Consider the following 13519-nt stretch of genomic DNA (forward strand, 5'->3'; position numbering starts at 1 on the left):
CCACCATTTCATGTGACCGTGTAACCTGACCTGCTTAATGAACTTTTTCTATACGGCTGTTGCAGTTTGCATGAAACAGCTCGTACTTTTCGAACCTGCTAATGATGCAATACTTGTTGATCCTCATAAACACCATCATTATTTGCTTGTGAAATTTGTATCTTAGCCTATATTACGCAGTCGAGGACTCGAGGTGTACAGGTCAATTGCTCATGATGTGAGAAGACAACAAATGGTTTTCCCCTTATTTTCTGTCCATTTTGCACGGCACCAAATGCTTGCAAACCATTTGAACAAAAGCTCCTTTAGGCTAGGTAGGGAGATCTGGTGCCGTTGACATGTTGCCTGGCAAATTGAATCACATTATCCCTGTAACAGTTGCCCTTATCTACTTGTGCGCGTTCATGCAGGCATGATTGTGCCTCTCGTGTATGGACATAGTGAAGCATTTTGAACAAATAAACTTTTCATCCCAAAAAATCCTCCCTCCGCTACACACAAACACACACAATGAAGAGGATAGATTATACAAATGCGAAATGAAATTGCTTTACGCTCACAGCTTCGTTTATTCCAATATGGATGTCATGATTTGTCTTTCACATTCCAACCACAAAATTAGCCCAAGCCCTTCTAAGGGGCAGAAACAGATATGTTGAAGGCAACGCTCCCAGTCAAGCTTTTTCTGCGTTCATAGCAATGCACTCACATTCTCTTCAGATGCGCCCATGATACACTTTCACCAGGACAGCCTGACGCATCTTTTAGAAATCCTTGCCACCACTCAAGGCACTTTGCCATGCCTGTTCAACAATCCAAGTAGCCATGAAAACTCTCGTGGTAATGCTTCTGGAGCCTCCCATAAAACGCATTACAGTTCTTTCTCTTCCCCACAAGAAATCCTAGAGCAATGCAGGTTCCATGGATCTAACGACATGTACAATGAATAATTCAGTGAGATCAACATTGTCCATGGAAGATAATTACAGTGTTATGATACATTCCCTACTGAGAGAAGCCTCAGACAAGAGCTTGGAATCCACACAAGTTGCAAAAACAGCAAGCTTTTAAGCTTTTCCTGCACGTCTTCAGGAAAAAGAAAGATCGATCAGGTGAGGTGTGACATGCAAGAACCTTGACACATTAATATGCTCTGACCATATTAAATGGAATTGCTGTACCACGATTTCATCTCTGTGCCATTCTGTAGTTGAGTACCAAATCCTCTGGCTTTTTCCAGATGTATGCTCTGACTGTGGCCAAACTCATCTCAGGATTCAGCAGCTGAACCAATAATTGTAGCATAACTAGAGTTACTAAAGATGATAATTTGGCAACTGATAGATGATGCAAGGCGAATATCGGTGCAACCATCAATTTCATGAACATATTATCAACCCTACCGACTTGACAAAGGTGGCAAGTATTAATGAAAAGACAGGAAATAGTCAGGTTTAGAAACAACAAAAGCTTGAGAAATAGTCTACCTGGTTATTACAGAGAATCTCAATCGAAGCAGGCTTGGGCTTTTGCCATGACTTCAAGCTCGATCTGAAAGAGCCATCCCCAACAGGCGGAAGTAATTGTCCCGCAGCACCCGATACAAAGGCTCCATCTGTGCCTTCTAGTGGTTTGTCAAGCACCATTTTTTCAATAACATAGTTTACAACCTGAAAACAAAGAGATTCTTGTTCAACAAGACAAAAAGTAGAAAAACACTGTGAATGCAGCATAGAAAAAACAATTTTCCTCCATAAATGGGCAAAAAAATTATGCCCCAAATGGGCTAAATCTCACAACGCCACTTTGATTACAATTTAGATTTGTTCATTGGACCAAGCCACACAGCTGGTAGTCGAACCCAACTCTTCCGTAACCCATCAATATTTTCGACACACGTTGCAGGACAACACTCCATGAGAAGGGATAATCTCACAAATAGCACAATAAGGAGAGCAATCATGCTTCAGCATCAGAAAGAATAGTCCATCTATCTAAAAGGGCTCACCTTGTGTATCCGTAGAATCCGTGGAGCACTTAGCTTTCCTTGAGTTAGGACTTGTACGCTTGTTCCTTCATATGGCTGTAAATAAAAGCTGCACCTGCAGGAATCACAGGAATGTAAAGTCAGCTTTTTTATAATTACAGCAAATCTAACCAAACCACCAAAATTCTAAACTTAAAAGATGATCTAACCATCAAAACAATTCCATCGCCTTGTACAGGAAATAAATTGGGCAAACCATTCGCTTCCTTTTATGGAATTGATATTGGGCTGTGCAATGACATAAACCTTGGAGTTGTAATCACTAGTGTTCCGGGAGATTAACAAAACAAAGCAGAATATGATGGTAAATTCTATATAAGATCATCAAGGTTTTGGGTCTCCAGGTTCTTGATAGATATTCTTGCCCAAATAACAAGTCACTTTAGCTGTTTGATGACTTCATGGGACATAATGTGAACATTGCACCCCAAGGAAACAAGATTAAAGAACACAGAAGTAAATGAATGAGCACAGTGGACCAAATCAAGCAAACCACATGTACTTCAACTAGAGGACTTACTTGGTATTTTCTCGAGGAGGTATTCGACCATTCAAAACACAGTCTAAGCACCACCATGGCAACACGCTCTCGTCCTCTGAACCATCCAAGTCTGTAATTTTTTTTCTCCAAGGACCTCCATGAGAACCTTCAGTAATGATGGAAGGAGGAGAGGTTGTTGAGAACTCAAATGATGGGAGGACTGTCGAGCTGTGATTTTCAGTACAATCATCAACCTCCAGTCTGGAATGAGAATGACCTCGGATGGATATATCTTTTGCCATTGAAACATCTCCATTAGCTGAAGATTGTGACCCTGGCCTTTGCTTTTTTTTTGATAACCAAGGAGCCAAAAGGCCCCTAAGTGTCTCTTGAGCTAGATTAATCTGTATCATCCAAATTCAGAGTCATCAAATCAATAAATAGAGGATATCCAATGGCAGGCAATAAATACCTATGCTATCAAACTATGCAAACCCTACACTATGTCATCATCTTCTCAGATCCCACGTTCCTTTTCCTCTACTTTAGGAGCCACTTTTGCATTTCTTTTGTCTATGATTCTACATAGCTTATTTTGTTCTGCTAAGGGAAAACAAAAGTAGATAAACAAATAGAGACAGAAACCACATGATCCACCTGATTTTTACAATGAACTTGGTGATGGGCACAGTAATCAGTATTGCACGCAAAAGAAATTGTAGTTAAAGCTTTCATGGTCTAAACAGAAGAAAAATTGGAGAAATCCAGAAACCACATGATCCTGCTAGCAATGAGACTCGAAAATGGGTGCAGCAATCAGTTGTGCATATCTGTGCAGAGGAAATTGTAGTTAAAGCTTTCGTGGTCTAAAGAGCAAAAAAAATTAGAGAACTCCAGTATGGATCAGATGAGATAAATGAAGGGGATAATTAACAGTAAAGGAGCTTTGGTTCAAGATTCAAGAGAATTTTCCTTTTCTTAGTCGATTGAAACAAGAAAAGACACATATGAAACAGGATGGGTACAATTTGATCGGCAGAAGATGAAACTAAGCATAATAATCAATAGTTTTTCATGATTATTGGCTCCGCTGTGTAGAAGAAATAGTTCCAAGCATCGCAAAAGAATAACATGTTTACCTTTTGTTCTTCAGATGCACCTGGAATTTTCAAATCTGTAGCATACATCTCTGCAGAAAAGCATTGTGGTGTATCCAAGTGGATGGACATGCTTCCCAGACGAGTATCCATAGTGAACCATGCAGGTATACTAACCTAAAAGATGAAAGAAAAAAAAAAAGGTTGAGCATCAATTCAACAAACTAAAGGAACTTACCGAGAAGCCAAAAGATATGCATGGGAGTACCATTTCAAACAACTCTTCCTTCTTTTCTTCAAAAGAAACCTGAAGTTAAAGAACACAACCAAGGATTATACTGTTTCCTAAAACAATATCAATCCACAACATCTAATATTATCTTGCTCAACTTGTTTATCAGTCACCATAACCAATTTCTAGAGATCGTGGAAAAGATTTTGAAACGCAAACCTTGCCATAATCCTGAACAACAGCACCTCTGGTGATCTCCCACAATTTCACAGACCCAGCAGCATCCTATCAAAAAAGGCTCAAGCCATAAGCTTTATAAACTAAATCTAAAAAACTTAGTCCTGCAGAACAAAGAAATGGAGAGAACAATAGTTTAAGAAAAAAGAAAGTGATCTCACCTTAGTCAGGACTTGTCTTCTATTATTCAAAATCTCATGCTGCACAATGCCTGGGTTTCCCGGGATCGTGCATGAAGGATCTTTATAAACAGGTACCTTTGGCAAAAAATAAACACCAAGAAGTTAAAAAATGAAGAGTAAACCATAGAAAGGACAGAAAAAAGATATAGCAAATTGACGCTTTACATTGTAAGGTGGAAAGACTAAATAACAACAAAGAAGCTACATGAATCTCCCTGCCTATATAATATGTCAATGGCAAGGTTCAAATGAGAAATGCATGAGCAGCAACACTGGAAGCATCAACTTACAAGAGTAGATCCTTCTAAACATGCTCTAGCTCTAGTAAACGACAAATTTCCTGCAAGGAACGATCCACCTCTTTGAAAAGCCTTCTGAGGGTTACGCCCTTCAGCTGGCCATTTATCTACAGAAGAATCTGTTGTAGCAACCCATATGCTGTCACCTTGCAATGCCATTTTCAGAATGGGGTGCTCTTTTCTACAAAGTAAAAGGCTCTCCCTAGTTGATAAGTCTGTCAAATACAACTGCGATGGAAGATGCAGATTAAGAAAAGTGAGCAAAGAGGAACAGAAACTACAATTAAAAAGACAAGTATGATGAAACATGGGCATACTCACAGAAAAATCCCTCCCACCGCTATAGACATGGCTGAAGCTTGGGGTGCTTACAAGTGCCCAGACAGAATCAGTATGTACAGCATAGGAATGCACACATCGTTGCTGACCAAGATCCCATAAGCTACAAAAGTAAAATTGAAGGAATTTCTTAACAAGCAGCCACAGACAAAGAATTGGGTATGAGAATTATGTCAATCATTTCAACATGGTACAATTTTTCACCAAATAATCATTTGAGAGATGTAACTTAACAATATCAGCTCATGCGAAACTTCACATATCTAATGAACAACCAAGCCAATCCATTTCAAAGAATTTTCTATGAACAACCAAGTAATCCAGTTGAAGCAATTGTACATAACCAACAACTACACTGTCTTTAAAAACTTGTATGTGATGCCTTCAGCTTTCCTTTAGCTCAACCAATTTTGTTTGTTGCAACCGCTGTATACTAGTACACTTGATATTTCATTTCTTTTTCCATCCCTAACCTAAAAAAATTGTACACAAGTTAGTTACCTATAGGGTCACATCTGAAACAATAACATCAAACACCAATTACATCCAAAATATGGGCACCTAGTCACTGATATGGCGAGTTATACACTTGCCAAATAAAGTTAGACAATTTGGTTGGATTGTTTAAACTTTAAACTTTAAAGTTTAAACTATCAATATTCTTGCAAAATATTGGACTATCATGTAAAGAGCAGAGTTTCGGGAGCATGTCAGAAGTAGCAGTATGATTGTCGGTTGTGTACAACGTCAACTAGCATTTTCAGGATAGTGAGTCTTTAGGAAAGCTTATATCCCTCCTTTTTAAGAGTGATAATCAGATTCCTTGACAGGCTCACCTAGAACCTGGAATTTGTAGTTATGACCTTGAGTATAGGCAATGAAGCTTTTCTGCTTGTAGTTGTCTTAATCCATTACTTGCTTTCAACACATTTTTGTTCCTTTTCAGTGTGAAACATCGTAACACTTAGAAGAGAGTTTCATGCCTCTTTTCAAGCATCTTTTATTTTCTTAGCCAACAATTCATCACTTAACACATAAAATAGTCACCAGAGAGGGCAGTAAGTTCCAATAATACACCATAAGCATGTATCAGCAAAATAGCTATTCATCTGAAATCTTACAAGCCATCAGCTATCAGCTATATAGATCTTTCAAACCGAAGAATCTGGTTAAAAAATATACCGTATCATTGAATCAGATGATCCAGACAAGCAAAATCTGCAAATTAACATGGAAATTGTCACTCTCATATCACCGAGTACATGGAATAACAAAGATCATAGCAGCATCCTTTATGATTTACCATTACTTATCCAGAAGGATCTATCATGCATCCTAGTAACATGGTTTTAACTTAGAAAAAAGAAACAGAATTCAGTTTGCATGAGCATAAAACAGTAAAAAAAAAAAGGAAGTCACTTGCTCAGGCACATTCTCATGTGACCATACAAGAGTGACAAGTAAACAACCAAAGCCAGACAAAAGCAAGCTGAGTTTTGCTTAACCAACCATTTAAAAATCCTGGAAAAGGGTTTGATGTGGTGAATATGGCATTCAATTTACAGCACACATTATTATAGCTTATAAGAGGAAGACTAAATTGAGACCAGACGAAAAAACAAAGGTTGTTACGATAATCTATCTGCAACAATGCACTCGAATGATTTAACACGCAAGGATCAAAGCCTTGATGAAATTGGCATGGAGGTGGTCACCAATGTCTGTGGACAATTGACCTCTACTCACATTCACAGACCAAGTACAGGCAATAAAAAGAACAAAAAAAGATATTTTTGCATCTATGCATACAGTGAATTGGTAGGTTTCTTTTCAGATTAAAAAGCCCAAATATGACCATGGAACCAAATCTTGTGGCCACCAAACATATACACCACAATTTGCATTTCCTAAAAATATGACGTATCCACAGATGTAGTTCTTGAGCTTTATCTGCGAGGTTTTCTTGAGTATGAATTGGAGAGTTTTTTTTCCCTTAAGAATTCAAAAAATTAAAAGCACATACGAAAATAAAGTTATGAAATTATGAGTTTTTCACTAATTTTCCTACGACAACATTGTTAATAATTCAAAACAATTATTGAAATATTAAAAGTAAAAAATGTCCAAAACATCTAAAAAATTAATTTTTTTTCAGAAAATATCATGATATTTTCACGGGAAATGGAAATTGGAGATATTTTCAATGTGAACAAAATCCTATGATTTTAGTTTTTTTTTTTTTTGTGATACTTGAGACTGAAACATGCCTATAATTTTACGTGCCAATACAGGAAAACATTGACAAGCAATAGTTTTTGTATCCAGAATCAGGTGTCAAAGCCTGGTTCCATCTGCATCAAACCCAAGCAGCACGCCACAAAAATGACTGAACCAAGTCAAATTTCTAAAATATTGGTACAAATTACAAAAAAAATACAGGAACCAGTACCTGCCAGTTGAGTCCACAAGCAATGCCCTTATATTATCGGTATGCCCTCTCAGTTTCATTTTCTTAGAACCACTTCTCGGATCCCAAACACGAACAACCTTAAAAAATTAACAGTTAGTGACCAATGGGAGCATGTAGACAGCTTTGTCCAAGTGCAGAAGAATCTCATAAACAGAACAAAACCTAACCACAAGAATGAAGCATACCTTTTCAGTCCCACCAGAAACAAGTAGAGTACCACAATCATTCATCGCCAATGCATATACTGATTCTTTGTGGCCCTTCGCAGCAAGGGGATTATATCCCTGTGGTTGTGCAGTATGCAACGAAATTCCACTGCTTGAATTAATAGAACGCATGCCAGATAGTGGCAGGACAGAACTGCCAGGACTGAGAATTCCATTGGGAGCATCATCCTCCGTATCATCAGTAGACCGTGAAACTGGATGAGCAGCTGCTTCAAGGTCCCATATGAAGACCTCTCCACCGAGGCCACCCGAGGCAACAATATTGCTCTAAAATGATACTATAAAAGGATCAGAAAATCGACGCAGTTGTATCAAGAAAAAATTAACAACTACCCAAAGATAAAGAGAATAAAGAAGCCTACATTTTTCTCCGCAGAGGACAGACACGTGACATAATCGGAATGTTGTCGATATGTTCTTGTGCAGGCGCCATCAGAATTCCAAGTCTAGTTCATCACCAATTAACAAATACAATCAAAAATTGAAGAAAGACACACTCCATATGCAGAACATGCTCAATACATCAGCCTACCTTCAGGGTAGTGTCAGAAGAACAGGAGACAAGAGTCTGTCCTGCAAGAACTACATCATTAACCTGCATACAGACCAAATCAGTGCCACTAAGAATTCATCATACAATCATGCTCACACACATGCATGTCTGCATGATGCACACCTAAACCCATAAAAGATCAAGAATTTCAACTCAGATACATTTAGCTGTGGTAGAGACTAAGGCATGTTTGGATGACACCTTCAAAAACCCAGCAAGTTTTTTCATGAGTATTTAAAAGATGGTTTTATATTTTAGGTGACGCATCCAAAATACATTTTTTTGTGAATAACCCAAGTAGGCCAGGTTATTCACTCTTCTTTAGAAAACTAGGTTTTGTGAAAACTGCATTTTGGCCAAACTCAATTTTCAATGTCGTCCACCAAACACACCCTAAACCTGGTTTCAGAGGTAAAACCAGGTTTTGCTTCAAAACCTCATTTTGAGCTGTCATCCAGAACCCCTTTCAAAGACTGCAAGTTTATACTCAGCATAAAAGCAACTCTATACCGTCTCCGTTTTTTTTTCCCTTTTCTCTTCTTTTCAGGAAATAAGACTTCCAAAAGGTTGTTCATATCCTAGCATTCATTATATTGCCATTGACAATTCTGTAAAACTACTCAGACTATGTGTATAGTGTGATGGTGTTCGGGCAGGTGTACCCCTATTGTCTAGCACTTCAGGACATCTCTCTTTCAAGGAGGCAGCGAGGATCCGACTTCCCCTAGGGGTAGTAGGATACAACAAAAGAAAAATCAACCATAGTTTCATTGGATGCCAATAAGCGAAGTTGATCAAGCTGCATGGATGCTGTACATTTTTAATAGAATGAGGATTAACTAATGAAAGGTTTTGCACAAGAAACCTCAGTGCAGTATTCTTACCTATCTTGACTACCAGCAGATTTTCACTTATCCAACACAAGAAATGGACATAAGCCGTGGTGTGAAATTTAAACACAAGTAAACTGGACACAAAAGGAAAGTTACTAAAGCCCATGCTGATTAAGATTTCAGCATTTCAATAGGTTAGGATTATGACTCATCCAAAACCTAAGTAATTTCCACTTCCACTCGCGTTGGACATCTGAAGTAGCAGACTTGCTTCTGAATATCTGCACAGCATGCCCTTTTCCTTTAATAGGTTAAAGTATCTCAGCAGGAGATGACTCAATTTGCACTTCAATTCACTTGGAAATACAATAGCACTTTAAGCATTGTATATAAGTTCATAGATTATTTTGAACTTGTGTGCTCTTTCTAAAATTATTTTGAAACCATGTGCTCAGATCTAACTGCTAGAGTTAAGCAGAAATGCAAAACAACAAGGATCGGAACCTGCCAAAGCAACAGGTTGAGGTTCTCATTTTCAACCAATTCCTGCACACCTTTCAGTTTTTCAAATCCCAGTGCGATAACTTTCTCAAATTAAAAGAAAAATTTGTATATGAGAAACTCATTTAAAATTTCATTTTGTTCACTTATTGTCAGTAGTTGAAGTGAAAATACGTGTGTTTGTAGATGTGTGTAACATGGTGAGGAAGAGCAACTTTCATGTCAAAATTTTGAAATTTTCTAGTTATTAGATTTTCATGTGAAGAATTCAAGGCATTTAAGCAACTAGATATTTCCAACCTTTTTCGATAGTCACCTATCCCTGCTGTTCATCTGCATCTAAATTTGTCAAATATCTTCTCCTCTTAACTCAAGGACAAATTATAAAATAGAAAAAAAAAGACAATTTTGGTAAAAAAGCGAGACAATCATACTCCGACAAGGATAAACAAAAAAAAAGACAAACACTATGACACTAGTGATAAAGAAAGAAAGAGTGCAGAAACTTCAGGCAGCAAGTAACATACCCAGTCTACATGCGACTCAAACGTTGCTGAACAACTGGCAGAATCTTCAGTTAATCCCCAGCGTCTCAATGTACCATCTCTACTTCCAGTAAATAAATAGTCACACCCGCCAGGAGTTGAGGACTCTAATATAGCCAGACAATTGATACCAGCACAATGCTACAAAGAGCAGTTTGAAAGTAGCGAGTTTGTTAGAAAATGAAAGCATAAATTTCAGCCTACAGAGACATGCCACCTTCTCGTCAGTAGAAGGTCTAGATCAAAAAGGAAAAAGAGCTGACCTTCGTGTCATCTGAATCATTCAAAACATATGTCAACCTCTTCTCCCTACGAGGACGTGTTGAATTGGATGCATTACCAGCACTGCCTACACGATGCATTGCTCAAATGCCTGAAAAAAGAATAACCAAGGAAAGTTTAGAAACTAATCCAGGTCATCCAGACCCCAGTGTCATGTATGAAAATCATATACCAAAAATCATCCTAATCCAAGTGAACCGGAATTTTTATAAGCTTTACCATTGTCCTAAGATGCAGGTAAGAGAAATCACAACAGAGTTAAGGCTGCCATGATCTGGCTCATGAAAGCTGAATGTTGCACAATGCATAAGTTACAGGAACAGCATTGTCCCTAAAAGATATGCTCACTACTGGAAAGCACAAGACATAAAGTTGGACATGTTACTGCTAAGAACTTTTACCTGAGGACAACAAATGCTTGAGAAGCAAATGAAATTTTGCATTCTCCAAAGAAGTGTCATTTATTGGTTTCTTTTGGATAACAACTCAATGTAGCAACCATAATTAGCAATCCCCAAAACTTTCATATCATGAATCAAGATCAAGGGCATTAGTGCATGTTGAGTGTGTATGTTTCTAACCATGAAGCATTTCAAAAGTACAATAATGAAATACTAACTTCATGAATACACTTCCATTTCTAACCATGAAACATTTCTCTCTTAAAAAATGATACTTCTTTCCTAACGCTCCTAATCCCCCTTTTCCTGCCTTCAATGACATGGCTCTGGCTGCATAGGCTATACGCCAAGATAATCTTGAATACAAAGAAAAAGAACGATGAAACCCCAGGCAACGTGAAAGTGATCCAAGGATGTAGTCCTTAGCATCACATTTCACTAAGAATTGCTCCAAAGTTCCCGATAGGAGTCCTGAAGTACACTAAGATAATATAATTACTCAATGTACCAAGCTGTGCCTCTCATGTTCACAGTTCCTACTTGAACAAAAAAAAATAGCATACGAGTAGAAATAAGAGATCTGGAATGATTTCTACAGATGGTCCCTCAAGTAAGACAATGTATACAAAAAAAAGTTATGAGATAGAGATAGTAGAACAATATCAAGTAGCGACCTGCACAGGAAACATGGGAAACATCGAAAGAAGTATTAACCCCTCGGGCAATAATTAGATATAAATGAAGATGGACCAATGGAGTGAATATTGACAGCATCAGAAATTGCTATGTTCTACATTTTTACTACACAAGCATGCGAATATTCTACCTAGTCACTTTTCAATATGCTTCTACGAGATTGTAAATATGCCCATTGTCAGAATCTGATTTAATTTACATGCCATTAACGTATTTGTCTATAAGTAATAGCATAACATGGAATCCACAAAATCAGTCAACGAGGAAGCCTAATTGTTCACACAGATTCGTATAATTTCTTCTTTCACCTTTCTCCATGTGGTGATTGTCGATATGCAAATGTCGCCAGATCAAGCCACACATAACAAGATTAAAAAACGCCCTTAAATGTAGATAACCAAAATGAGAACACCTTTCGCACTTCCAATTGGTAGGAAGCCACGATTCCAAGGTAGCTAGTTCAATCCAAAGTCGACAACCATCATTCTCTGTACATCCATCATATGATACGCTTCAACCTTCTTTTGCAGACCATCTTAACATAATAGAAAAAAATATAAACAGAACCGCAAACCCTATCAAGGAAAGAAAATGAATTTTTATCGATGTGAGAGACCACAAGGAGGGGGGAAACGATGGTAAAGAAAAAGAAAAATCCACCTTAAAGCCCAGGAAATTCGGAGTAAATCTGTAGGAAAACAACCCCCTGAGTAAAATTTCGACAGACAACACTTATAAATTGCAAACAGGAGTACGGGACCCCGCAGACCTGAGGCCTCCGATTCTCCCAGCGCAGCAAGAATCAGAAGCGAGCCCCACTCCGACATAATTAGGGTTTTCGCAACATCTCAATCCATCAAGAAAGAAACAACAGAAGAACTAGGGATTGTGAAAACAGGCGGACATGGCGCACCGCAAACTCGTCGATCGATCGGAAGCCGGAGATTGATCATGCCACCAGAGACCTCTTCTGCCACAAACCGAATCCCTCGTCCGGCGAAAAGTGATTGTGATCGCGATCGCCGGTTAACCTCGCCGGAAAACGTGCGCCGAGTCCGAAGACGGATAACGACGGAGAAAATGGTCGCCGTTCGCCTGGAAGGGGCATTAAAACCCTGTTGGTATTTATATTAATTCTCGGAGGAGCCGGAAGCTCATGAAAACAAATGAAGAAAAATAAATCTTTGAATTTATCGAACGCAATAATGACCTGTAAATGGGGCACATATTAAACAGAAGCCTCCAATACATCTTTTTTCACGTCAACGAAATAACCCCAATTTTTACCTTCGAATTTCTCGCTCGTGTTCCTCCACGGATGGACGGATGACGTGATAGGAACTTGACTCTTAGGTGCTGCATCTCACATGTTTGACGTTTCCGCCCAAGTCGTTGCCCTTTACCCTCGGTGTTTGGGGTCGGGTTGGATTTCATGGCTTCCCGCGGAACCGTACTTGTGTTTGTGTCACATTGGCAGGAACCGGTTTTCCCTGAACTGGACCTTTTTTCTTCTTTGAAAATTGTATTCTCTTATATGAACTAGTTTTAGTTTGTTCAATAATCAAGACATTATATTTGAGTTAAAATGTCCTATTAGCATTATTATATAATCCAAAACTCATTCATGTCTAATAAGATTGTGTTCTGCTTTTTATATCGGACTTAAGTTCGTTGATTCAAAGATGGCACCCACAAGTACTGAACTAGAAATATGCTGCTTCATATGTTTCTAGCTGGTTAACCAGCTATGCTATATTGCGGGATTTTCTTCTTTGTAACCAAACTTCAACCCTAAGAGATTGGGAATGTTTGATCGTTATTCTGGGCTGGACATTGATCCTATTAAGGCAAGCGTGTTATTGAAATTTGAAGTGGTACAACATTTTGAGAAACTCTATTATAAAGCATCCCATTTTCTAATGTAATCAGGTGCATATTCAAGTTGAGTTTGAATTCAACCAAACTAAAGATTGAACTTCGATGCAGGATTGCATAAAAACGGGCATCGTAACCAGATCCTGTTCCTTTTATCAAACCCGAGTCACCGGGATTGGATTCAAGTTGATAATCAGACAAGTCTCAGACAGGGGTATGGTG

At 38.3% G+C, this 13519-nt stretch overlaps 1 protein-coding gene across 4 annotated transcripts; it reads right to left on the reverse strand.

The window, feature by feature from the left end:
* Window positions 1-524: 524 nt before the first annotated feature.
* Window positions 525-12539, reverse strand: LOC116258926 (uncharacterized). 4 transcript variants are annotated; one of them, XM_031636429.2, is made up of 19 exons: window positions 12336-12539; window positions 10307-10416; window positions 10026-10184; window positions 8144-8206; window positions 7974-8057; window positions 7570-7878; window positions 7364-7461; window positions 6097-6132; window positions 4897-5017; window positions 4567-4803; window positions 4256-4351; window positions 4077-4142; window positions 3894-3932; window positions 3668-3802; window positions 2568-2932; window positions 2009-2102; window positions 1488-1670; window positions 1185-1284; window positions 525-1078 (listed from the first exon to the last, which is right to left on the reverse strand). In XM_031636429.2, the coding sequence occupies exons 2-18, from the start codon at window positions 10403-10405 to the stop codon at window positions 1189-1191; spliced, it is 2280 nt and encodes a 759-aa protein (XP_031492289.1). In that variant the 5' UTR covers window positions 10406-10416; window positions 12336-12539; the 3' UTR covers window positions 525-1078; window positions 1185-1188. The 4 variants fall into 4 exon arrangements, with proteins under 4 accessions (XP_031492289.1, XP_031492284.1, XP_031492275.1 ...); XM_031636424.2 differs by having other exon boundaries at window positions 525-1086; XM_031636415.2 differs by having other exon boundaries at window positions 525-1086; window positions 1182-1284.
* Window positions 12540-13519: the final 980 nt, after the last annotated feature.

Source organism: Nymphaea colorata, chromosome 1 (genome assembly GCF_008831285.2).
Source record: "Nymphaea colorata isolate Beijing-Zhang1983 chromosome 1, ASM883128v2, whole genome shotgun sequence".
Classification (NCBI taxonomy): Eukaryota; Viridiplantae; Streptophyta; class Magnoliopsida; order Nymphaeales; family Nymphaeaceae; genus Nymphaea; species Nymphaea colorata.